General features: G+C 43.1%; 1 protein-coding gene across 5 annotated transcripts in view; it reads right to left on the bottom strand.

Moving 5' to 3' along the window:
* PHF20 (PHD finger protein 20) overlaps window positions 1-24,104 on the bottom strand; it is a 134,676-nt gene that overhangs the window by 36,971 nt on the left and 73,601 nt on the right. For 4 of the 5 annotated variants that reach the window (XM_022592532.3, XM_089896804.1, XM_022592531.3 and 1 more), the window contains one exon: window positions 6,452-6,730. The exons of the other annotated variant lie outside the window; for it this stretch is intronic. In XM_022592532.3, the coding sequence (XP_022448240.1) occupies window positions 6,452-6,730 (279 nt within the window). The remainder of the gene's footprint in view (window positions 1-6,451; window positions 6,731-24,104) is intronic. 5 annotated transcript variants of the gene reach the window in all.

Here is a 24,104-nt window from a genome sequence, read left to right as displayed (position 1 = left end):
GGGCGTAGGGGTAGGGGGGAAATGTCCCTTCCTGGCTGCACAAACCTGCTCTCCATCTGAGAGGGTACAGGAATGACCAGGCTATACCCCAACATGGGTGAGAGGCCTGTGCGGTACACTAAGCCACCAAATTGACCGGTTTTACAAAGGACCAGCAGGGGGGTAACAAGTTAAAACACAGGGATTTAAAATACCCTTCTGTTCCCCCTAAAGCATTTTGTAACTGTCCACCCTTGCCAGCCTGGCGAGTATTCCCATAGCAGATCTTGTTATTTTAAAACCTGTCAGGCAAATTTCCCCAATTCACCAAGGGACTTCCAAACCCCAGTGAAAGGGATCCTTCTGTATTGAAAGAGAATTTTAGAAATCCCATGTCGGTATATTGGTATGAGACCCAAATGCAGTACATAAAAATAGAAAATCACTCACTCAGGTTTCTTCATTTTATCAACATGGCAACACCTTGTCTATCGGTTTTGCAGCTTATCAGAGGTCAGATGAGTTTAGAACTCAGCTCTCTGACTGCCTGGGTTAATGTTTTCACTAAGATAAAGACCTAGTATTTATTAAGAGTTTACTGTAGGCCAGACATTGTGCTAAGCATTTTACATTAGGTCATTTAATGTAACAAAGTTCTGAGGTAGGTACGTATCCCCATTTCACAGATGGAGAAACTGAAGCCCACAGTTCTTTGCCCAAGGTCACAGAGGAAGCAAGCGGTGGAGGCTAGATTCAAATTCAGGTGTGCTGACTCCAAGCCTGCTCATATTACTCAACGCAAATCAAGACCCTCAAGTGTAGTTAATCAGGAATTCCAAAACCAAACAAGAGGTCTGCACACCCTCTTGTGCAGGAACACCCACCCTGTACTCAGGGCAAGGTGCCTCCTCGGACAATTAGCATGATTATCTGTTATAATCACCATTCGGATAAGGAAACAGAACCCCAGCACCCCAGGAGTCTCCTTCCTGCCCCACTTTCAGTCATTCAACCACCTACCCCCAAGGATAACCACTGTACTGACCCCAAACATAACAGACTCATTTTAATCTGTTTTTGAACCTTATATACATATCTACCGTATCATATATATGAGTTCATGTTAGCTTCGTTGGCTCAACATTATATTTGTGAGATGTTGGTGGGTATAGCTGTAGCTCATTCACTCACTGCTGTATAGTATTCCACTGTATCAAGACACCACAATTTATTTACTCGATTTATTCTTCACACATTTATTTACTGTGAATAAACACTTGAGCTGTTTCCAATTTAGGGCTCTTAAGAAGAGTGCTGCTTTGAACATGTGTGCACATTTCAAAATAATTTTAAATGCCTAACATAAAGACCTTCCCAGCATTTTTGGGGGGGCAAGTAGTTTAACCTCCATGTTACATACTAGAAGATGAGGGATTTAATCAATACCACAGAACTTTGAGTGGCAGAGCTGGGTCTCAAACTCAGACCTTCAGGCTCCCCGACCACTGTTCCTTCCTTCCTTCCACCACAGCACTGAAAAGGGAAGGAGGAGGGGAGGGTGCAGACTAAAGTCAGAGGTCAGCTGACCAGAGCCAACCAGCAAGCCAGGCCAATCCATAGAGAGAGGGGCTCAGAGAGAACCGTCCTCAGAGCAGACCAAATCCCTCACATCACGGTTTCCTCTCTCAGGCTGTCCGAGAATGGCGCTGCGGTGGGAGCCCAGCAGAAACAGGGGAGGTTTGTAACAATTACGACTCTCATCTAAAAAGTACAAAACAAACGTTTTTCTCCTTGAGGAAAAACAAGGAGATAATCACTTCAAATTCCTAAGATTGGGCAAACTTATGTCAGATAATACCAAAAGCTAGTGGGGATATAGACAAATCACAGAGCTGACAGGAATGTTGAAGTCAGAACCACCATTTTCAAGTACATTCTGGTACATTAACTAAAGCCCTTCCATCTAGCAATTCCTCTTCTAGGTAAATACTCAAAAGAAATGATCACGCACAGGGGATGTGTACACAGGCAGTCCCTGAAGCATCATCTACAAAAGTAAAAAACTAGAAACCTCATGACCCTGAGTAGGAAGGGGTTAAAGAAACTCTGGCATACTTAACTATTGTTTAAAAAAAAAAAGTTACACCTACAAGGGCGGATGGGCGTGCCCAAAACCCCACAATACACCAGCTGAAGAATCAACGAGATCCACCTACAGGTTTCAACCGGGATGAAGACGAACATAATGCTAAACAAAAAGCAGCAAGTTCCAAAAGACTAAGTATAATATGATACTATTTATACATATTTTTAAAAGACATAAAATACTCTATCATTTGCCAATATAAATGTTAATAACACTCGAAAATACTATATGGAGAGGAGGGATAAATTGGGAGACTGGGACTGACATATACATACTACTTTATATAAAACAGATAACTAATAAGGACCTACTGTATAGCACAGGGAACTCTACTCAATACTCTGTAATGGTCTATATGGGGAAAGAATCTAAAGAAGAGTGGATATATGTATATGTATAACTGAGTCACTTTACTGTACAGCAGAAACTAACACAACATTGTAAATCAACTATACTCCAGTAAAAATTTTTTTTAAATACTATACATTATTTCTCAACATATATGCATGTATTTGGGAAAGAAAGGAAAAGCAATTCAGGGGGTTTGTACCTCATCCTAGTGTTTTGTTTCCCTTAAAAAAAAATCTGAAGGAAATATGGCAAAATGTTAACATTTTTAAGTGTAGGTGGGGGTTAGATGCATACATGTTTGCTATATATAATCCTGTGTACTTTTCTATATATTTAAAATATTCCAGAAGTTTTAAAATAAAAGACTAAAGTCACTACAATATTTTTTACCTATCAGATTAGCAATAATTTAAAATTTGATAATACTGATAAGATTGTAAAGAAACTGGTGTGCATAACCAGTTGGTGGGAGATTACAAACTAGTACAAGCTCTTTGAAGGGTGATCTGGCATCATCTATCAGAAATTTAAATATGCATACCCTTTTCCCAAGCAAATCCCGCCTCCAGGAACTTATCGCATGAATTTATTCATACACAAGAGCAAATTAATCTTCAGGAAGGTTTACTTTGCTTTAGCACTTGGTAAGAGTGAAAAAATCAGTGAATCATAATTTTCTGTAGGAAAATGTTTAAAGTCCAGTACACCCATACAATGAAATAATGGCCACTGTCAAAATGAGGTAGAGCCACATATCTATGCTGACATGAAATGAGGGCCAAGGTATCTTTAATGAAAAAAGCAAGCTGCATATGATACCAACTGTATAAAAAGATATTTTCTATTAGACATATAAGAAATGTGCAGTTTGGATACGCACAGAAAATATCTGAAAAGTTATAAAAGAGTCTGTTAAAAATAGGTATATCTGCAAGGGAGGGAGGGCTACCAGTGGGAGGGAGGCTTTTCCCCTTAGTATTCTTTTGTATGGATTTTACCGCAATCATACGTCACTTTTATATTGGGGGGGGAGCGTGTACAAAAACTACAGATTCTAAACTTAGAGCCACTGAATTGGAATGCTGTAAAGCTGGGTCCAATAAATCTGTTTCGGTTTTTTGGGGGGTTTTTGCGGTACGCGGGCCTCTCACTGTTGTGGCCTCTCCCGTTGCAGAGCATAGGCTCCGGACGCGCAGGCTCAGCGGCCATGGCTCACGGGCCCAGCTGCTCCGCGGCATGTGGGATCTTCCCGGACCGGGGCACGAACCCGCGTCCCCTGCATCGGCAGGCGGACTCTCAACCACTGCGCCACCAGGGAAGCCCAAATCTGTACTTTTAACAAGTCATCCAGTGACTCCCAGGCAGCTGAGTTGGCCACTGCTCCAGGTGAGACCTGGGCCAGGTGACACATGGAGGGGAGGAAAGGATCTCATTGGCAGGTCTCTCTCAAGTTCTCAGAAATAAGCTTGCCCCCAGAATGAACCATGTATTCAATGGCAGAGAGATATAAGCTTATCTAAAGGACACAGAATGGCCACCAAAGCCAGTGGGACTGGCCAGTGAGACATTATTAACATCCCTAAGGAATCAGCGGCCCTAATAAAACAAGCACTGCCCAGGCAAGAGGATGCTCCCATCTAACAACTGAGCCTGTCCTTTCTTCTTCGTGCCAGGAATACCCACAACCAAGAGCACCAGGCAGAATGAGACCTAGGTTTCCTTTTTACTCTCCAGAAGGGAGGCATTCGATAAATAGTCGTTGAATGAAGAAGTCAATCTATCTTAGCCTGAGGCATTTCTAACTCCAGTGCTCTGCTCCAATGCTCAATAAACAAGGTCTAAGCTAGACAGAGGAGTTTTGATAGCTGTTGGCTTCGTTTTAAATAAATAACTGGCACCTGGCATTAAGCATCATTTACTGCTATCTGATTCAGACCACCCGGCTTTGAGAGATATCCATCCACTGGTGGGTACCTGAGCAGGACTCTGGTGAAGTCACTAAGGTGGAGAGTGCTGCCATGTCCTGCAGCCCACATGGGGAGCCCCTCCTGGGGGACTACTGGCCAGCTGGCCTTCCTCAGGCAGCTCCTTTTAGCTCAATACTTGGGCTCACCAAGTGCACAGCTAGACTGCCTACAGCTAGTCTACAGCTAGTAATCGAGCTGCGTGGGCCAATTCTGTGGCCACCAGCCATATGCAGCTACCAGCACCTGAAATGTGGTTAGTCTGAACTGAAATGTTCAGTAAATGTAAAACACATACTGGATTTTTTTAAAATTTATTTTATTTGTTTATTTTTGGCTGCGTTGGGTCTTTGTTGCTGTGGGTGGGCTTTCTCTAGTTGTGGTGAGCAGGGGCTACTCTTCGCTGCAATGCGTAGGCTTCTCATTGTGGTGGCTTCTCTTGTGGAGCAGGGGCTCTAGGCACATGGCCTACAGTAGTTGTGGCACACGGGCTCAGTAGTTGTGGCTCACGGGTCCTAGAGCACAGGCTCAGTAGTTGTGGCGCACGGGCTTAGTTGCTCTGCGGCATGTGGGATCTTCCCGGGCCAGGGCTTGAACCCATGTCCCCTGCATTGGCAGGCAGATTCTTAACCACTGTACTACCAGGGAAGTCCCACATACTGGATTTTAAAGGCTTAATACAAGAAAAAGAATATATAATAGGTTATTAAATAGTAATTTCTATGCTGATTACATGCTGAAATAATAGTATTTTGGATATTTTGAGTTAACAAAATTTATTAAAAGAAATTTCAGGGACTTCCCTGGTGGTCCAGTAGTAAAGAATCCACCTGCCAATGCAGGGGACGTGGGTTCGTTCCCTGGTTGGGGAACTAAGATCCCACATGCTGCAGGGCAACTAAGCCCACACGCCACAACCAGAGAGCCCATGTGCTGCAACCACTGAGCCTGCGAGCTCCAGAGCCCACACACCACAACTAAAGAGAAGGCTGTGTGCCACAACGAAGATCCTGTGTGCTACAACTAAGACCCAACTCAGCCAAATAAATAAATATTAAAAAAGAAAGAAGTTTCACCTGTTTCTTTTTACATTTTAAAATGTGGCTACAAGAAAAAGTTACAGGCTGACTCACATTATATTTCTAATGGATAATGCAGCACATATGACTAAGAAACTGCCACTTGACACATTATGTCTTCACAGCCTGGCTAAGAACTGACCTCTCACAGGGTCAGAGATCACCTTAGTCTGCATGGCCCTGACCTGCTGTCTGAAACCCAACTCTGTACTCCCTTGGGAACACTGTCAGATGTCCCAGGAGTTCCATACACCATCTAATGCCTATGTATTTTAACAGAGAAGTTCAAGCCAAAAAATATATAGTGATGTTACAATTTCAGGTAAAACGAAGCTGGGAAGCTTGTAGAATTTACTGGAAACTCATTAATTATTCTGAAACTCCCAAGGAACATGTAATTCTTCAATTTCTGTAAGTTTTAGAATAAAACGTGAACATGAGATTTTATGGTAACCCTTACTACCACCACTGTAGTTTCTATGTAAAATAAACAGTGTTGTTAGAAAATATCTTCGGTTTCAATTATGACAAAATTGGACCCAGAAGGAGAATCCCACATCACCTCTTAGTTCTTCTGTCCTGTTAGCAGGGATGGGATGACTGCACCCATGCTGTTCTGAGCACTGGTTCTCCTGCTGGCTTCTAACAGAGCTCCCTTTCCTTGATTGTTCCCACTCCATACCAAGAGTACCAAGACCTTCAGAGGCTAAGTGACTTTGTCAAGGGTCAACTTGAGCAGCAAGACGTGGAGGTAAGAATAAGAGTCAGGCATTTCTACTTCCTCCAAGAAGGCTGCAACTCCACAAGGCAATTCCTGAGGATCGCTTGTCATTTTCAATTTTGAGGGATTCAACTGGACCAGACCAACCTAACACCCGCTTTCTGTGTCAGCCCTTCGTGGTACAGATACAACCCAGAACCAAAATGCTTACTTGGGGAACTGGCCGAGACCCGCTTCCTGGTCAGGCTCTCCTGGCTGGCCTTGTCTGAAGCTGAAGAGCCCCTCGTCTGGACATGCCTCTTTCCTGAGTTCTCCTCTGGCTCTGGTGGCTTCTCCATTCCGTGGAAATACTTCATGTGATAGTGCAACAGTTTGGCTTTGCGGAAAAATTTTAAACAATCCACAACCTTGCACCTAAACTTGTGATCTAGGTCGACAGCTGGTGCTTTAGATGTCACAAAATCATCTGTTTTCTTACAAGTATTTGTTACTGAAAAAAAAAAAACAAAACACAAAGATCCCTCATGCTTATTCGAACTATTACAATACATGCGTTAACACAACACATGGCAACAGAGAGTGAGAGCCCAGCATGCATATGTAGACGGAGACATCAATGACTACTGCTGTTTGAAAGAATGGTGTAACTTCAGGGTAAATAACAGAGACTCAACTGTGATTCATCTTTTGAAAGAAGAGATCAACTTTTTTTTTTCTTTTTTAAAGCAGCCACACAAGTTCTCAGGGTTTCAGAAGAACAAGGGAAAATCCTAAAAAAAAAAAAAAAATCAGGGATCCAACCTAGCACTTGTTATTCATAGGCTGAACCAGATTCAGACTTTCTACCATCCCGATACCTTTGTGTAGACAAGACTAGAGAATATTCTGGTGGGATCTCTTTATGAAACTGAAAGGATCTTACAATGGTTTTTGCACAAGGAGAGTAACTATTACAAAGCTTTTAGTATTGCGCTTTTGAGATTTCACTACCGTGTACTCTGATCAAGAAGATTCAGAAAAGAGGAGGCAAAAAAGACAACCAACTGAATGGAGCTGGAAGGCATGTGGAAAACTTGGAGAACTCAATGATCAAATTCAAAGAGACAAAAAAAAGTCTGACACCCTCTCCCCAAACCAAATAAACTGAAGGCAATGGTCTGTCATGAATCAATGACAAAAAGTAATGCTGTCACAAGGAATTCATGAGTGTTAGAAACTCAGTTTATTGAAGCCTCCCTTCACAATGCCCTCACCCTAATGAGAGCAATCACCATAAACTCAAATCACTCCTACTCTACAGATTAAGTCACCCAGGAATATCCTGAATGGACAGAACTTTCTTGAGTGAATCAAATTTTTCCTAAATGCAATGACACAATTTCCATTAGAAGTGAATAGCATGCTGAACTTTTGGTAAATATTATGATTACTTTTTCAAGTACCATTCCATAATCAGAAGGAATTAAAAAAATTATTAAGCTCAATCTGAATCATCCTCTACATTTCAAAATCAGCACTAGGGTATGATTATAAAACTGGTAGGCTTGGGACTTCTCTGGTGGCACAGTGGTTAAGAATCCGCCTGCCAAAGCAGGGGACATGGGTTCCAGCCCTGGTCTGGGAAGATCCCACATACCGCAGAGCAACTAAGTCTGTGCGCCACAACTACTGAGCCTGCGCTCTAGAGACAATGAGCCACAACTACTGAGCCCCACACGCCTAGAGCCCGTGCTCCGCAACAGGAGAAGCCACTGCAATGAGAAGCCTGCACACCACAACGAAGAGTAGCCTCCACTCGCTGCAGTGAGAGAAAGCCTGCATGCAGCAACGAAGATCCAGCGCAGCCATACATACATACATACATACATACATAAAACTGGTAGGCTTGATAATCTGACGGATTCTGTTACATAGGCATTTAAACAAGTAACAAATTATATACACATACACATCCCACAGCATAATGCCTTAAATCACTTTCTATCCATGACAAGAGACATAACAAAGAGGTTCAAATCAGATACAGTTAAGAAAAAGTAACATGAAATGAAATGGAATACATACTTCTCACACAAATAGTTGTACAGGAAAAACAAAAAAGTCAGTGAAGAAATTCAAAATTCAAACCTCCAATACATCCTAAAATTCTTTCTTAAAATACAAACAGTTTCTGTGGAACTTCCTCCCCTTCGGTCTATTAAGTTGAACCATAGAATTTGCCATTTTTGTAGATTAGATATTGGCCATTTCATATGGTCGAACCTAATAGTTCCCTTTCCATCTGACACTGTTTCAAAAAATCACTGCAGAAAACTCCACTTACCACTGTGTGAAGAAAGCTAAGGTCCGAGGAGGTCAGAGAGCATCAACCCTGCCTACTATCACCTGAGGACCTCAGCAGTCAAGTTCAGCTACAGTAAACTCAGCCATCCTTTGGCTTGTGTTTGAAGCCCTGTTTGTGATCAACTTATTTATAATAGAAAAGAAGAATGCCAAAATACAAATACCTTTGAATTAAAAAAAAAAAGTTAAAAATGAGAACTTTGAACCAATTCCATGAAGAACTGCCACTCTTTCTATTGAAAACCTTTGCACCCTTGTGTACACACACGGGCCATTTGCATAAGGCAAAGACAGGATGGTGGTTAAAAGTGTGGGCTCTGCAGCTGGACAGCCTGGTTCAAATCCTGGCTCCTCTAATTACTCCTCCTGCCTCCTCAGTTTCCTCATGTGCAGAGTGGAGATAGTAATAACAGTAACTACTTCACTGAGGTGTAAGAATTAAATGAATTACGTGCAAAGATTCTAGAAAAACATCTGGCACATAATAAGTGTTCGATAAATATCAGCTCTTATTACTATATAGTTATCATTTTGTTCAATATCCTGGGATAAACTAGAATGGAAAAGAATATTTAGGCGTCAGGAAGCGCCGGGAAAAAGGCCTGTGGGCCACCGGGGGACTCCTATCTTCATGGAGTTAAAGTCTTCCCGTCTGAGGAGCAGGCACCCAATCCCGCGCAGGCCCAGCACGTGGACGCCGTAACTGCGCATTTCGGCTTCCCTCCTGCACCCGAGGAGCCCCTGGCCCTGGAAGGGGCCGGGGCGGGCACACTTGCCGACTCCGGGTGTCATCTCTGCCCAGACTGAGGGGGCACGGGGCCCCCAGGAGAGGGCGCCCGGCTCGGCCTGTCGAGTGCCGGGCGGGCTTCTTAGAGAAGAAACCTTCGAGCTGAGGCCTGAGGGATGAGTAGTAGTTCTTATGCCCCAGGGAGTGACGTGGGGTGGGAGAACCTAAGTCTCGGATTTTAGGAGCTTTGTACGCCACCACACTGAGCTCAGAGGAGTTTGCATCTGCCTTATTGTTGTAGTGACCCTATTGTTAATGGGCTGGAGACTTTAAAGATGTTTCAAGTGTATCCAGGGTGCTGACAAGACAATGAAGACATCTGGATTTGAGAGTATGGCCCTGCGTGTGTAGCAGTCACCTTGACTGGGTGTGTAGGGGGCGGGGATAGGGGGATGACCCTGTGGCCACCATCCTGGCAGGAAGGGTGGGGTCCTGGAGGCTGAGATATCTTGCCTGGCTGGAGAGGAATATCCTGGTAGGAAGCGAATCCCCAGAGTTTGAGATGGGAAGAGAGAGGGCAGAGTCAAGGACAACACTGTAGTGCCAAGATTAGGTGCCTGGGCTGTAGCTTGAGGGGTTCTGTCAATGAGACTTAGCCTGAGACTACATTGGGTCTTTGTTTTCAGATAATAGTTTTCCTTTTAATAAAGACTAGTAGAAGTTTAAAAAAAGAATATTTAGAAAAGAATGTATATATATTATTTCAAATATAAAATAATCTTGATAAACAGGCTTATGTCATTTATGGAATGTGGCAAGAGACAGATACTGGGTTGGCCAAAAGTTTCGTTCCGTTTTTTCTGTAAGATGGCTCTAGTTGCACTTGTCTTTAACTTCATACGAAACAATTTTGCTAGATTGTATGTGACAGCTGTCATATCAGCATGCATTAAACAAAAAACCTTACCAAAACTGATGAATTTTTGTGTAGCCATTTTTAATACTGAAGATGGAAAAAAAGCAACATTTTCAGCATATTATGCTTTATTATTTCAAGAAGGGTAAAAACGCAACTAAAACGCAAAAGAAGATTTGTACAGTGTATGGAGAAGGTGTTGTGACTGATCGAACGTGTCAAAAGTGGTTTGCGCGGGGCTTCCCTGGTGGCGCAGTGGTTGAGAGTCCGCCTGCCGATGCAGGGGACACGGGTTCGTGCCCCGGTCCGGGAAGATCCCACATGCCATGGAGCGGCTAGGACCATGAGCCATGGCCGCTGAGCCTGCGCGTCCGGAGTCTGTGCTCCACAACGGGAGAGGCCACAACAGTGAGAGGCCCGCATACCGCAAAAAAAAAAAAAAGTGGTTTGCGAAGTTTCATGCTAGAGATTTCTCGCTATATGATGCTCCACGGTAAGGCAAACCAGTTGAAATGAGGTTGACAATGATCAAATCTAGACATTAATTGAGAACAATCAACGTTATACCACGAGGGAGATAGCCGAGATACTCAAAAGATCCAAATCAAGCGCTGGAAATCATTTGCACCAGCTTGGTTATGTTCATCGCTTTGATGTTTGGGTTCCACATAAGTTAAGCAAAAAATACCTTCTTGACAGTACTTCTGCATGCGATTCTCTACTTAAATATAATGGAAACGTTCCGTTTTTAAAACAAACTGTGATGGGCAATGAAAAGTGGATACTGTACAACAGCAGCCCCCAACCTTTTTGGCACCAGGGACTGGATTCCTGTTAGACAATTTTTCCACAGACCTGGGGTGGGGGGTGGGGGTTGATGGTTCAGGCAGTAATGAGGGCAGCAGATAAAGCTTTGCTCGCTTGCCCGCCACTCACCTCCTGATGTGTGGTCCAGTTCCTAACAGGCCTCGGACCAGTACCAGTCTGCGGCCCGGGAATTGGGGCCCCCTACTATACAATAATGGGGAACAGAAGAGACCATGGGGCAAGCAAAATGAACCACCACCAACCACACCAAAGGCCGGTCTTCATCCAAAGAAGGTGATGTGTATATGGTGGGATTGGAAAGGAGTCCTCTGTTATGAGTTCCTGCTGGAAAACCAAACGATTAACTACAACAAGTACTGCCCCCAATTAGACAAACTGAAAGCAGCACTCGACGAAAAGCGTCCAGAATTAGTCAACAAAAAATGCATAATCTTCCATCAGGATAATGCAAGATCACCTGTTTCTTTGATGACCAGGCAAAAACTTACAGCTTGGCTGGGAAGTTCTGATTCGTCCACCATATTCATCAGACACTGCACCTTCGGATTTCCATTATGGTCTTTACAAAATTCTCTTAATGGAAAAATTCCCTGGAAGACTGTAAAAGGCACCTGGAACAGTTCTTTGCTCAAAAAGATAAAAAGTTTGGGGAAGATGGAATTATGAAGTTGCCTGAAAAGTGGCAGAAGGTAGTGGAACATAAGGGTGAGTATGGTGTTCAATAAAGTTCTTGGTGAAAATGAAAAATGTGTCTTTTATTTTTGCTTAAAAACGAAAGGCACTTTTTTGCCAACCCAATATTATAATTATCAACCAGAGTGAAACATTCCTTTGACCAGCCCTCATAAGCTCTGGCTGGGAGACACATCACTCTGTAAGCATTCAGTTTTGTCTACATCCTACTAGAAATGTGAAATCCAAAACCAACCACAAGATTCCTGGCATGGCCATTCAGTGGGATTATTACCCCCACCTTTCAGGACATCTTACTTTCACTAATTCAGCCTCCCCAGAATTTTTTAAAATATTATATTACGTGGTGCTGGACAGTACACCAAGCTTGATCCACCAAAATCCTGAACTTTGTCCTGTTTGTCTTTTTAAAACACAAGTGCATTTCCATTTCCCCCAAAAGTTTTATCAAATTATATGCTGGAAGTTACATTTAACCCTAATAAACTCCATCTTATTATTTTAGTCCAAGAATTTTATAACTCGTTTCTGTAATCCTACGTATTCTTAGGTCTTTATCCAAGCTGTTGATAAAGATCCAGTAGGACAGAGCTGAGGACAGCCTTCAGAACAAGCTTCAGGCTGACACCAATCAATTAATGTACATTCTGGGTAGAGTTACCTGAACTAACTGAACTGCACCTGTGCAGATTACCAATGCACTCATATATCTATTTCCTCCTTGTCCATAGATAGATTTTAAAAGTGATATGGTCGAACTATCTGCTGAAATAAAGATATACCTAGTCTGACAGTGCTATACTAGACCCTCAAAATTCATATGGTGAAACCTAATTCCCAATGTGATGGTATTTGGAGGTGGAGCTTTTGGGAAGTGATTAGGTCATAAAGGCACTGCTCTCATGAATAAGACTAGTGCCCTTATAAAAGAGACCTCAGAATTCTCCCTTGCCCCGTTCCTCCATGTGAGGTTACTGTGAGAATATAGCTGTTTATGAACTAGGAAGCTGGCCCTCACCAGACACTCAATCTGCTGGCACCTTGATCTTGAACTTCCCAGACTCCAGAACTGTGAGAAATACATTTCTGTTGTTTATAAGCCACCCAGTCTATATGGTATTCTGTTACAGCAGCCCAAATGGATTAAGACAGATAGTCTACCAATCCAGTAAGCCTCTCAAAAGGAAATACGTTTAGTTTCGCAGGATAAAAACTCTTCACTCCCAAAAGCAAAACCCTTGATTCCTCACAGGTAAGCAGAAAGTGGAAACAGCTGGTCCTCCAAAGGTAAACAAGCTTGGCACTCAGGTGGCCACCTGCCTCAGAGGTGGTACTAGGATCAAAGAGGCTCAGGTAAACAGATAAACTCCCCAAGAGAAAAGACACTACCTGGTGTCACTGTCATGAAGCCCCTGGCCAAACCAAGAGCTCTTTTCAAGATGGCAACGTTAATAAGACAAAATGAGTTGCTGGTTTTTGTCTGAAGGAATAAGAAAGGCTTGAGAATTATGAATCTTCAACCATGGAAGTTCAGGAAGTAATAAGATTCCCCCCATAAACTCAACTCAGTGAAGTATATATATAACTCATTGATATGCAAGCCCTGCTGATTATAAGCCAGTAAATATAACCTACCTTGCAATGTGGAGAAAACACAATCAACACAAGCATCAGGGTGAGACAATCAGCAAAGAGGGTATAAATTAATTGTGGATAATAGCCTGTGACAAAATCTGATAAATTACACAATTAACTGTAACTTCAGGGACTTCCATGGTGGTCCAGTGGTAAACAGTCCATCTTCCAGTGCAGGGAGCACTGATTCAATCCCTGGTCAGGGAACTAAGATCCCACATGCCGCAGGGCAATTAAGCTTGCGCACCTCAACGAGAGAGCCCGTGTGCCGCAAACTACAGAGCCCACGTGCCCTGGAGCCTGCACGCTGCAACTAGAGAGAAGCCTGCGCGCTGCAACAAAGACCTGGCACAGCAAAAAATAAGGAAAATAAATAAATAACATAAATATTTAAAAAAGAAAATAAAACTATAACTTCAGACTCACAAATGAAGAAGTAGATCAAACACCCCAAGACTTAAGTGACTGCTCCTTTTTTCATGAAGGTCTTGCAAGCTGAACCCAACAAATTCTTTAGAGATATGAAAAATTGCATTTTCCAGACTTCACAATTTTATCCTAATTTTCCCATATGGCAGCCAAATAAGCCCTCTGTATGCACAATGAAACCTGCCAGTTCAGCCAGTGCAGGTCTCTGGCACGCCTCTCCCACATGCAAACCAAGCCCTGTTCAGCCTTCAAGGACCACCTACATGTACGATGCTTTTTCCTTGGTCTCTGAGCAAAAAACACTCTATCCTGCCTTCTCTGAATTCCCATAAGTACTCCATGGAAAATAAATCTTGTAGTATCTGTCCCTTTCTATTTGTATTACAGTTAGTTCTGTTCATTCCTTATTCTAAAATATTGAAATGAGGAATGTGCTCCATTCTTTACTCCTACAGTACTCATCTCAGTGTACTACTACTTCAAACAAGAGAGTTAGCCTCTCCAAGACAGTTTCCTTATCATTAAATGGGAATAAAAATACTTATTTCACAAGGCTCCCACATGATTCCACGAGGTATTAGAAGAGAAAGCCTATTACTAACTGCAATAGGTTACTTGAACATTAGCCGTCATCTGGGTTGGCACTGACCTCACAGTTGTTTGTTTCCAACAAAGTTATGCATAATCCCAGCCAGGGATCCATGTACCAGGGCACGACCTGACAAAATTTAACATCTAATTGCCCCACTTTATTAATCAAGCACTGAGGTGTTAGCAGTAATTAATAAAAGCACAACAGGAACAGCAAAATGACGCAGCCAGTAAAAATGTTTTACTTTTTTTTTTTTTTTGCGGTACGCGGGCCTCTCACTGTTGTGGCCCCTCCCGTTGCGGAGCACAGGCTCCGGACGCGCAGGCTCAGCGGCCATGGCTCACGGGCCCAGCCGCTCCGCGGCATGTGGGATCTTCCCAGACCGGGGCATGAACCCGTGTCCCCTGCATCGGCAGGCGGACTCTCAACCACTGCGCCACCAGGGAAGCCCTGTTTTAAATTTTAAAAGGAAGAATTTTAAAACAGAATATGCATAGCATAACTATGCTAAAGAAAACCCTCAAAACAAAGTTTCAGCAAAAAATTATATATAAGAATAACATATAAAATAGTGTATTTTTTGTTTAGAATAGTAAGAATATAAACAATGGTACCCATTTTGCATTTGAGATTCCAAGGTAAAAAAAATTGATTTTTTTCCTATTCTTCCATGTTATAATACCCATATTATTTCACAGTACAAAGAATACAATTATGTTATATATTATATTACACTCCTCCCCAGAATGGTGTTCCTGTGACAAAAGAAATATGGTGATGGAAGCACGGTCAAGCAACCAGGAGAAATGGTTGCCAAAAGGGCCTGCTGGGCCACAGTCTACAAAAATCCCACGTCTCACACGCAGTGTCTATTTCCCAATGGGAGGACAGTTCATTGGAACATACGTCACTGATGGCACCAGCTAAATGACATCATCCACTCTAGGGATACTATGGTCCTTTGTCAACATGAGAGCAGTTACTAGGTGACAAAGGGCAGGAAATATGTAAATAAAATCCTCCAGGGAGTGGGATTTCCCTGGTAGTCCAGTGGTTAAGACTCAGTGCTCCCAATGCAGGGGGCCTGGATTCAATCCCTGGTCAGGGAACTAGATCTCCTATGCCACAACCAAAGATCCCGCGTGCCACAACTAAAGACCCAGCACAGCCAAATAAATTTAAAAAAAAAAAAAAAAATCCTCCAGGGAGCCTGGTTCAAAAGCCAGGGGTAATCAAATTATCCTTGGGATAGAGGGTAAACTACTGACACCAATTTATTTTTGTTTTAGAAAGTAGTATGGAAATCAGTATTTGCAAGTAGTTATGGGTATTACCATTTAAATGCTGTGCTCTTCCTCATGTTGAGGATTTTTGTATGGAAGAATTGAGGCAAAGCATAGAGTTCTATCCTAGGCTCCCAGGCTCAAAATCCCAAGTCACCCTCTGCTCTTGCCTCTCCCAAATTACTACTATACCTTGGTATATGAGGGGCAAAATGGTCCACAGAATTTGCATTTGTTTTTAATAATGGCATAACTCTAAGGAATGTTCTCTTTTTTTCTTTTTTTTGGGGGGGGAAGGGTAGAAACAGACTATAAAATGTCTCTTAATAATCCTGCCTCCTGGTATTCATGCCCATGTGTAATCCCCTCTCCTTGAGTGTGGGCAGGACCTATAACTTGCCTCTAATAGAACAGGCAAAGGTGACAGCATGTCACTTTCATAATTATGTTATGTAAGATTGTAACACCCATCATACTAGCAGGCACTCTCCCTTGCGGGCTAGATGCAACAAGCTGCTATGTTGTGACCTACTCTATGGAGAAGCCCATGTGGCAAGGAACTGAGAGCGCCCACTAAAAAACTGTAGCCCTCAGGACTTCCCTGGTGATGCGGTGGTTAAGAATCCGCCTGCCAATGCAGGAGACACGGGTTCGAGCCCTGGTCCAGGAAGATCCCACATGCTGTGGAGCAACTAAGCCCGTGTACCACAACTACTGAGCCTGTGCTCTAGAGCCCGCGAGCTGCAACTACTGAAGCCCGCACACCTAGAGCCCGTGCTCTGCAACAAGAGAAGCCACCACAAAGAGGAGCCCAGGCACCGCAAGGAAGAGTAGCCCCCGCTCACTGCAACTAGAGAAAGCCTGCGCGCAGCAACGAAGACCCAACATAGCCATAAATAAACAGAAAGAAAAGAAAGAAGAGAGGGAGGGAGGGAGGGAGGGAGGAAGAAGAGTATTTAAAAAAATAATAAAACTGTACCTCTCAGTCTGACAGCCTGCAAGGAACTGAATGCTGCCAACAGCCATGTGAGCCTGGAAGCAGACCCTTCCCCAGTAGATTTTTCAGATGAGAACACAGCCCTGGCCAGCCCCTTGATTTCAGCCTTGCAGAGAACCCTGTTAAGCTGTGCCTAGACTCCTCAACCCACAGAAACTGTGAGAAAATAAATATGTTGTTTTAAGCTACTATGTTTGTAGTAATATTGTCACACAGCAATAGATAACACAGAGTAGGATCAGAAGCTCTCTTGTTTTCTATTTGCTGGGGCAATGCTTTATACCTTCCCTTTTATGATAAGCATATATCACCTTTATAATAAAAAAGGTTTTTAAACTATGTTTTCTGAAACTTGGCTTAGAAATAATGCCCTATATAACCCCCCCCTTTTATTAAATTTATTTATTTTTGGCTGTGTTGGGTCTTCATTGCTGCACGTGGGCTTTCTCTAGTTGCAGCAAGCGGGGTCTACTCTTTGTTGTGGCGCACGGGCTTCTCATTGCGGTGGCTTCTCTTGTTGTGGAGCACGGGCTCTAGGCATGCGGGCTTCAGTAGTTGTTTTGTATACCCACTGCCAGTACCTCAAAACCTCACAGCTGAATTGACTATGATGATGGTATTCACTCTGGCTGGCAATACTCAGTTTGGAATTCTAAGCCCATGTCAATCTAAGCACCATCTTGCTTTCCAAACTCATCTCCCATTAATTAATCCACAATGAGCCCTCAGCAGCTGCTCCAGCCAATTGCTGGCCCCAGCATCTGCTTTATGCTCTCATAGCTTGCACCACTGCTCAGGCTGTGCCCGCTCCCTGCCATTCCTCACTGCCTCAGCCAAGTCTTTACTTCCACTCAGAACCAGCTCACTCCGAATGCAGGAAGGCATCCAGATGGCCCTGGCTCTCAGGGACCACGTGCTATCAACTCCTGGCACAAATGACTATCTACTGCACCCCACCTTTAGCACTGCGGATCTGCTCCTGGATCTGCTGTTTGTCACTTCTCCAGACAGAGAATAAGGATCATCGTCTTGTGTTTCCTCAGCAGTGACCCCTAATACAGTTGGTATTCTTGTCAACAAAGACACCACATTACCCCAGTACTTTAATACTTTTTGACATGTACTTGAAATTCTATAACGAATAAAACTTTTTTCAGGTCTGTGAAGGAATAACTTTCTCAGCTGCAAAGCAACAAAAAGCAACCAAAGAGAAATGTTAAACAGATTTAAATATTCAGTTAGTCCAGTCAAATGTTTAGAATAAAAAAATAACAAAATGGGGCTTCCCTGGTGGTGCAGTGGTTGAGTCCGCCTGCCGATGCAGGGGACACGGATTCGTGCCCCGGTCCAGGAAGATCCCACATGCCGTGGAGCAGCTAGGCCCGTGAGCCACGGCCGCTGAGCCTGAGCGTCCAGAGCCTGTGCTCCGCAACGGGAGAGGCCACAACAGTGAGAGGCCCGCATACCGCAAAAAAAAATAAAATAGAAAAAAATAACAAAATGTCCATAAACAGAGGAACAGTTAAATAATTTATGGGAAGTCTGCACTATGTAATCCTAATTATTCATTTAAAAGAATGAAGTAGCTCTGTACTTACTGATACTGATATGGATAATCTCAAGATACACTGTTAAATGAAAACAGGAAGTTGCCCAGTACATACTGTATGACCCCATGCATGGTTACAGAGGGGGAAAAAGTTATTATGAAAATGCATAGAGGGACTTCCCTGGTGGCTCAGTGGATAAGAATCCACCTGCCAATGCAGGGGACGTGGGTTCGAGCCCTGGTCCGGGAAGATCCCACATGGCGCAGAGCAACTAAGCATGGAATCTGATTGAACATATACAGGAATTTTTTCTATTATTTTTGCAGTTTTTTAATAAGTCTTAAATTATTTCAAAATAAAAACGTCTTTAAAATACATCTAAAAAATACTTTGAGGTCACAGAATAGCTAAGTGTGAGGAAAGCAACCCTGCCAAGGCTATCCACACTCAACCCTCACAAAAATCACTGAGCATTTATTCCACAAGATGGCAGAGCTGCCTCAAATGCCAAAGCTGCTCCATATGTAGCTAACGCCCCTCTTCCGCTCTAGACTAGATAGTGTTGCCTTCCTAGCTCTTCCTCCTGCTGCTCAAGAGCCTCCTTCACACTAATCTCTCAGATCATGACTCCACCCCAAGTTAGAAATTCCAAGACTGGCACCAGCTCAGGACAACAACCTCTAAACAATGACTAAAACAGCAGCATCCTGGCCTCCAGGGGGCCTCGCTGGATGTTTCTGAGGATGATCCCGCCCTCCTTCCCGCTTACTTACATAACACATTCCTGGTGAATGAGTTCTCAACAACCCCCACCCCCCCACCCAGCAATCTTTCTGGATGTCCTGTACTCACCACTAAGCCCATGTTCCAAAAGAAACACCAGGAAAAGCATTCAATTTCCAGATCAACACTTCCTCCCCACCTCAAATTAAAGAATTCCAAAGGCACCACCCTGCCTGGAGTACTGACATCACTTGTACCACACGCTGCTCTTCTTAGTAGGCCACCCTACTAAGCCTCTTACTCAGAGTATACACACTGCTTTAACAAGTGCCCTCGAGGGCAGCGCGAGTTCTGTGTCACATACTGCGCAACCTCTCTAAAGGCAGGGACTGTGTTCACATCACTTGATTTATATAGCACCCAGCATCTCATCACATGGCATTAGGTACTCAGTCAGAAGATGGGAGTCAGAATGACCCAGCTATTAGGAAATGTGCTACTCTAACTCTGGCTAAGTTACCCCTTCTTGCCAAGTACTAGGCTCTTCTATAAAACAGGGAGAATTAATAGTGAAAAATTAGAAATACCTTAAATGTCTTTCAGCAGTGGATAGTTAAATAAATTATGGAATACCCACCCAACAAAATAAGTCATGTGTAATCGTGAAAGAACTATGAACTGACATGGAAAAATACTATAAATTTAAATGACAAGCCATTGACTAATATAAGAATATGATTCTAATATTGTGTTGTTGGTTTTTTTTTTAAGAAGATGTTCGGGGTAGGAGTTTATTAATTAATTTATTTTTGCTGCGTTGGGTCTTCATTTCTGTGCGAGGGCTTTCTCTAGTTGTGGCAAGCTGGGGCCACTCTTCATCGCGGTGCGTGGGCCTCTCACTATCGCGGCCTCTCTTGTTGCGGAGCACAGGCTCCAGACGCGCAGGCTCAGCAGTTGCGGCTCAACCACTGCGCCACCAGGGAAGCCCCCTATTATTGTGTTTTTAAAAAGTTACATGGGGGGCTTCCCTGGGGCACAGTGGTATGGGTTCGATCCCGGGTCTGGGAAGATCCCACATGCCACAGAGCAACTAAGCCCGTGCGCCACAGCTACTGAGCCTGCGCTCTAGAGCCCATGAGCCACAACTACTGAGCCTGCACGCCACAACTACTGAAGCCCGTGTGCCCTAGGGCTCATGTGCCATAACTACTGAACTCGCGTGCTGCAACTACTGAAGCCCACGCGCCTAGAGCCCGTGCTCCACAGCAAGAGAAGCCACCGCAATGAGAAGCCTGCCCACTGCAACGAGGAGTAGCCCCTGCTCGCCACAAGTAGAGAAAGCCTGCACGTAGCAACGAAGACCCAACGCAGCCAAAAATAAAATAAATTAAAAAAAAATAAATTTATTTAAAAGAAAAGCTACATGGGTACGTGTATGTTTGCATATGCGCAGAACCATGTGTGGAAGGATGGAAGACCACACATCAAACTGTTCCATGGTTCCTTCAAGAGTGAGAAGAGTAAGGGAGGACTTTTCACCTTTTTTTTTCCTTTTACTTAGTTTTAATTTTTCCTAGCATATATTGGTTTTGAAATATGCAGGGGGAAAAAACCCCAGCAAAACGACTCTTCAAATAATAATTTTTTTTAAATAAATTTATTTATTTATTTATTTTTGGCTGCTTTGGGTCTTTGCTGCTGCATGTGGGCTTTCTCTAGTTGCGGTGAGTGGGGGCTACTCTTCGTTGTGGTGCGCGGGCTTCTCATTGTCGTGGCTTCTCTTGTTGCGGAGCACAGGCTCTGGGTGCGAGGGCTTCAGTAGTTGTGGCACGTGGGCTCGGTAGTTGTGGCCCACGGGCTCTAGAGCACAGGCTCAGTAGTTGTGGCGCACAGGCTTAGTTGCTCCACAGCATGTGGGATCTTCCCAGGCCAGGGTTCGAACTCATGTCCCCTGCATTGACAGGCGGATTCTTAACCACTGCACCACCAGAGAAGCCCTAATAATTTTTAAATAAGGGTCCTAACTGCCTTTACATCAGAGTAGTTGTGAAAATTCATCAAGAAGTAGTACTTATAAAGAATTAGTATTCCTTAGTGTTCTAATTGTGAAAAATCAAATTTAAATTTTGAAAAGCATCATTAAATAAAACCTTTCATTGCTGTCTCCTTATGACTCAATAGTGATGACCATACTAAGTGCACACAGTCTGTAATGATCTTAAGTTCCTGCCATGTTGTTTTTCAATGAAGAATACTAATGATTAACTGATGTGATTTAACTTTTAATATCTTAGAAAATATTAAAATACCTGTTCACCTTTATTTTCCAAATAGATTCTTTATCTGATCATATATGCTGGAAAAGAATCACTGCATCAAAAACTAGGACGTACTTGAAATTTTGTTTGGAAAAAGCTGTCAACATTATGGCAGATCTAGAAATGCTTAAGCTGGACAATGATCAATCAATAATGCTATTCACCACTAGTCAACTGGAAGTATCCAGAACAATCCATTCATTCATTCATTCATTCATTTATGGCTGTGTTAGGTCTTCGTTGCTGTGCGCAGGCTTTCTCCAGTTGTGATGAGCGGGGGCTACTTTTTGTTGCTGTGTGCAGGCTTCTCATTGTCGTGGCTTCTCTTGTTGCGGAGCACAGGCTCTAGGCGTGCAGGCTTCAGTATTTGTGGTACTTGGGCTCCGTAGTTGTGGCTCGTGGGCTCTAGGAGCGCAGGCTCAGTAGTTGTGGCGCATGGGCTTAGTTGCTCCGTGGCATGTGGGATCTTCCCAGACCAGGGCTCGAACCCGTGTCTCCTGCGTTGGCAGGTGGATTCTTAACCACTGCACCACCACAGAAGCCCCAGAACGATCCATTCTTGTAAGTGTCTCTCTGAGGTCAAGGAGATAACTTATTCATCTTTCTGTGTTTTCATTAATGCTTCCAGCTTTCCTCTCACCCCCCTCCAAAGTTTTGGTACCTAAGAAATGCTCAAGCAATTGCTGAATGAATGATCTGATGATAAATGTTACCCACTAACTGATGAAACAAGTTTTCCAGTGGATCCATTTTGCTCTGGCTGGGAATAAAAGGTATTCAATAAAAGTGTGCTGAGGGATGTCCCTGGTGGTCCAGTGGTTAAGACTCTGCGCTTCCAATGCAAGGGGCGCATGTTCAGTCCCTGGTCGGGGAACTAAGATCCTACATGCCGTAACGGCACGGCCAAGAAAATATTTTAAAAATAATAATAATAAGCGTGCTAAATGAAAGCCCAGAGGTGAGAGTGTACCTGCTGTGCTTACAGGATAGCAAGGAGGCCTGTGGCTGGAGCAGAGGCAGCAGGAAGGAGAGAGACTGAGGAAAGATGAAACTGGAGAGGTTACAGGTGGCCAGAAGAAGCAGGGCCACCGCGGGCCAGAGTAAGGACCTGAGGCACTCACTCATGACCAAATACCAACAGTTCTGGGTGGTGGGAAACATGAATGTTAGTTTCATTGTTCTTGTACTTTTCTAGATTTCTCTACAAATTTATGAATATAAAAAAGCAACTTACGATAAAAGAAAGTGCTGAATGAAGACAAGATCACTTCCATAAATGAGGTAAAAGGTGCCAATGAAATCCCTGGTGGAGTTTGAATAAGGTCCTGATTTTGATAATTGTGGTAACATAAGAGAATGCCCTCATTTTTTAGGAAATATACATCAAAATATTCAGGGGTAAAAGTCTGCAACTTACTGTCAAACAATTCATAAAAAAAATACTTTAAAATGCCTTAAGGCCACAGAACAGCTAAGTAGGAGGAAAGCAACCTTACCAACAGAGATCCAAGTGAACATTTGATGGCTATTTCCCTATCCTGCAAACGAAGCATTTCCAATAGCTCCATAAACAGAAAAGCAACTCAAAGCAACTGACCTCAGTTTGGCAGAAACTTACCTGCTCAGCCTTAACCCACTTCAGGAAGCCTGCAATTAAGTCAGAAAGCACACTTAATAGTCTCAGAAAACACCCTATGATTATGCTGTTGATACTGCTCTGCCTCCATCTCCAAATACCTAAGTGACACTCATCCTTCAAGGCCCTGTGCAAGTTCGATATTCTTCCACCCCTGCCCCCAAACCACCAACCTAAGTATCACCTCTCTCCACAGTCAGATCCAAAGAGCATTTAATGAACACTAAGACCAAGAGTGCCCCATTCACTGACAGCAGAGCTCCAAGGCATATAGTAAGGGCTCAACAAGCTAATCCTGAGTTCAACTTCCATGTGGCAGGCACACATTATCACTGTCAGTTATCTCTCCCATAGTTTTAAGTATTTCTCATGACACCACCTTAACTGTCTCTCTTGTAATGCAGGTACCTGCAGTCTTACTCATTCCTCTGGACAGAAAGACCTACAAGAACATTGACCAGATGTCTCATTCATTTCTCTAACCCCCAGAACAATGAATTCTCAGCCAATGTTCAACCACTACATGTCTGATGACAGACCACAGACACTCCCAACTCCCCAAACTACAATGGCTATAGGTCAATGACTCTCATATTCAAGAAAACATGGAAGAACACAAGTGTCTGAAACCTAAACTATTGTAAGCATTACACTAAACCGGACCATGTTAATTTAAAAATAAATCATTTGCAAGAACTATTATAGGCATTACACTGAAACTAACCTGGTTAATTTACAAGTAAATCATTTATAAACATTTAATAATTGTGACAAATAACTTCCTATTCATTTTATAACTAACAACATAACAATGGGACACTACACCTCGTGGTAGTACCCCATTTCTAACAGGTATTTAGTTTAAAAAAAAAAAAATTAGCTGAATAAGCCTGTACTTCTATTGGGTGTTCTCTCTTGTTCATTTTATGGTTCATGTAGAATATTCACAAATGACACAGCTTAGAAGAGAGTCTGCCACTTAGTAGGTACTTGTTAAATATTCCCTGACTGAAATGAATGAATGGACGGCAGCCCATTTTCCAACAGCCCTGGTTATCTGTGAATGACCAAATAGTCTGGGCCCAGATTTAGAGACTAATCTGAGATTGCAACTTCTAAAGACATCTATTCTAATTTCTGTTTTACAGAATACACAAATGCTTACCCAAGTAGAACAATTTCAACTGCATTCCC

The sequence above is a fragment of the Delphinapterus leucas genome, chromosome 15, assembly GCF_059928025.1.
Source record: "Delphinapterus leucas isolate spDelLeu-1000000601 "Yukka" chromosome 15, BTC_Dleu_Yukka2, whole genome shotgun sequence".
NCBI lineage: Eukaryota > Metazoa > Chordata > Mammalia > Artiodactyla > Monodontidae > Delphinapterus > Delphinapterus leucas.
The sequence above is the reverse complement of the archived record's forward strand: the minus strand, read 5'-3'. Positions and strand labels throughout refer to the sequence as shown.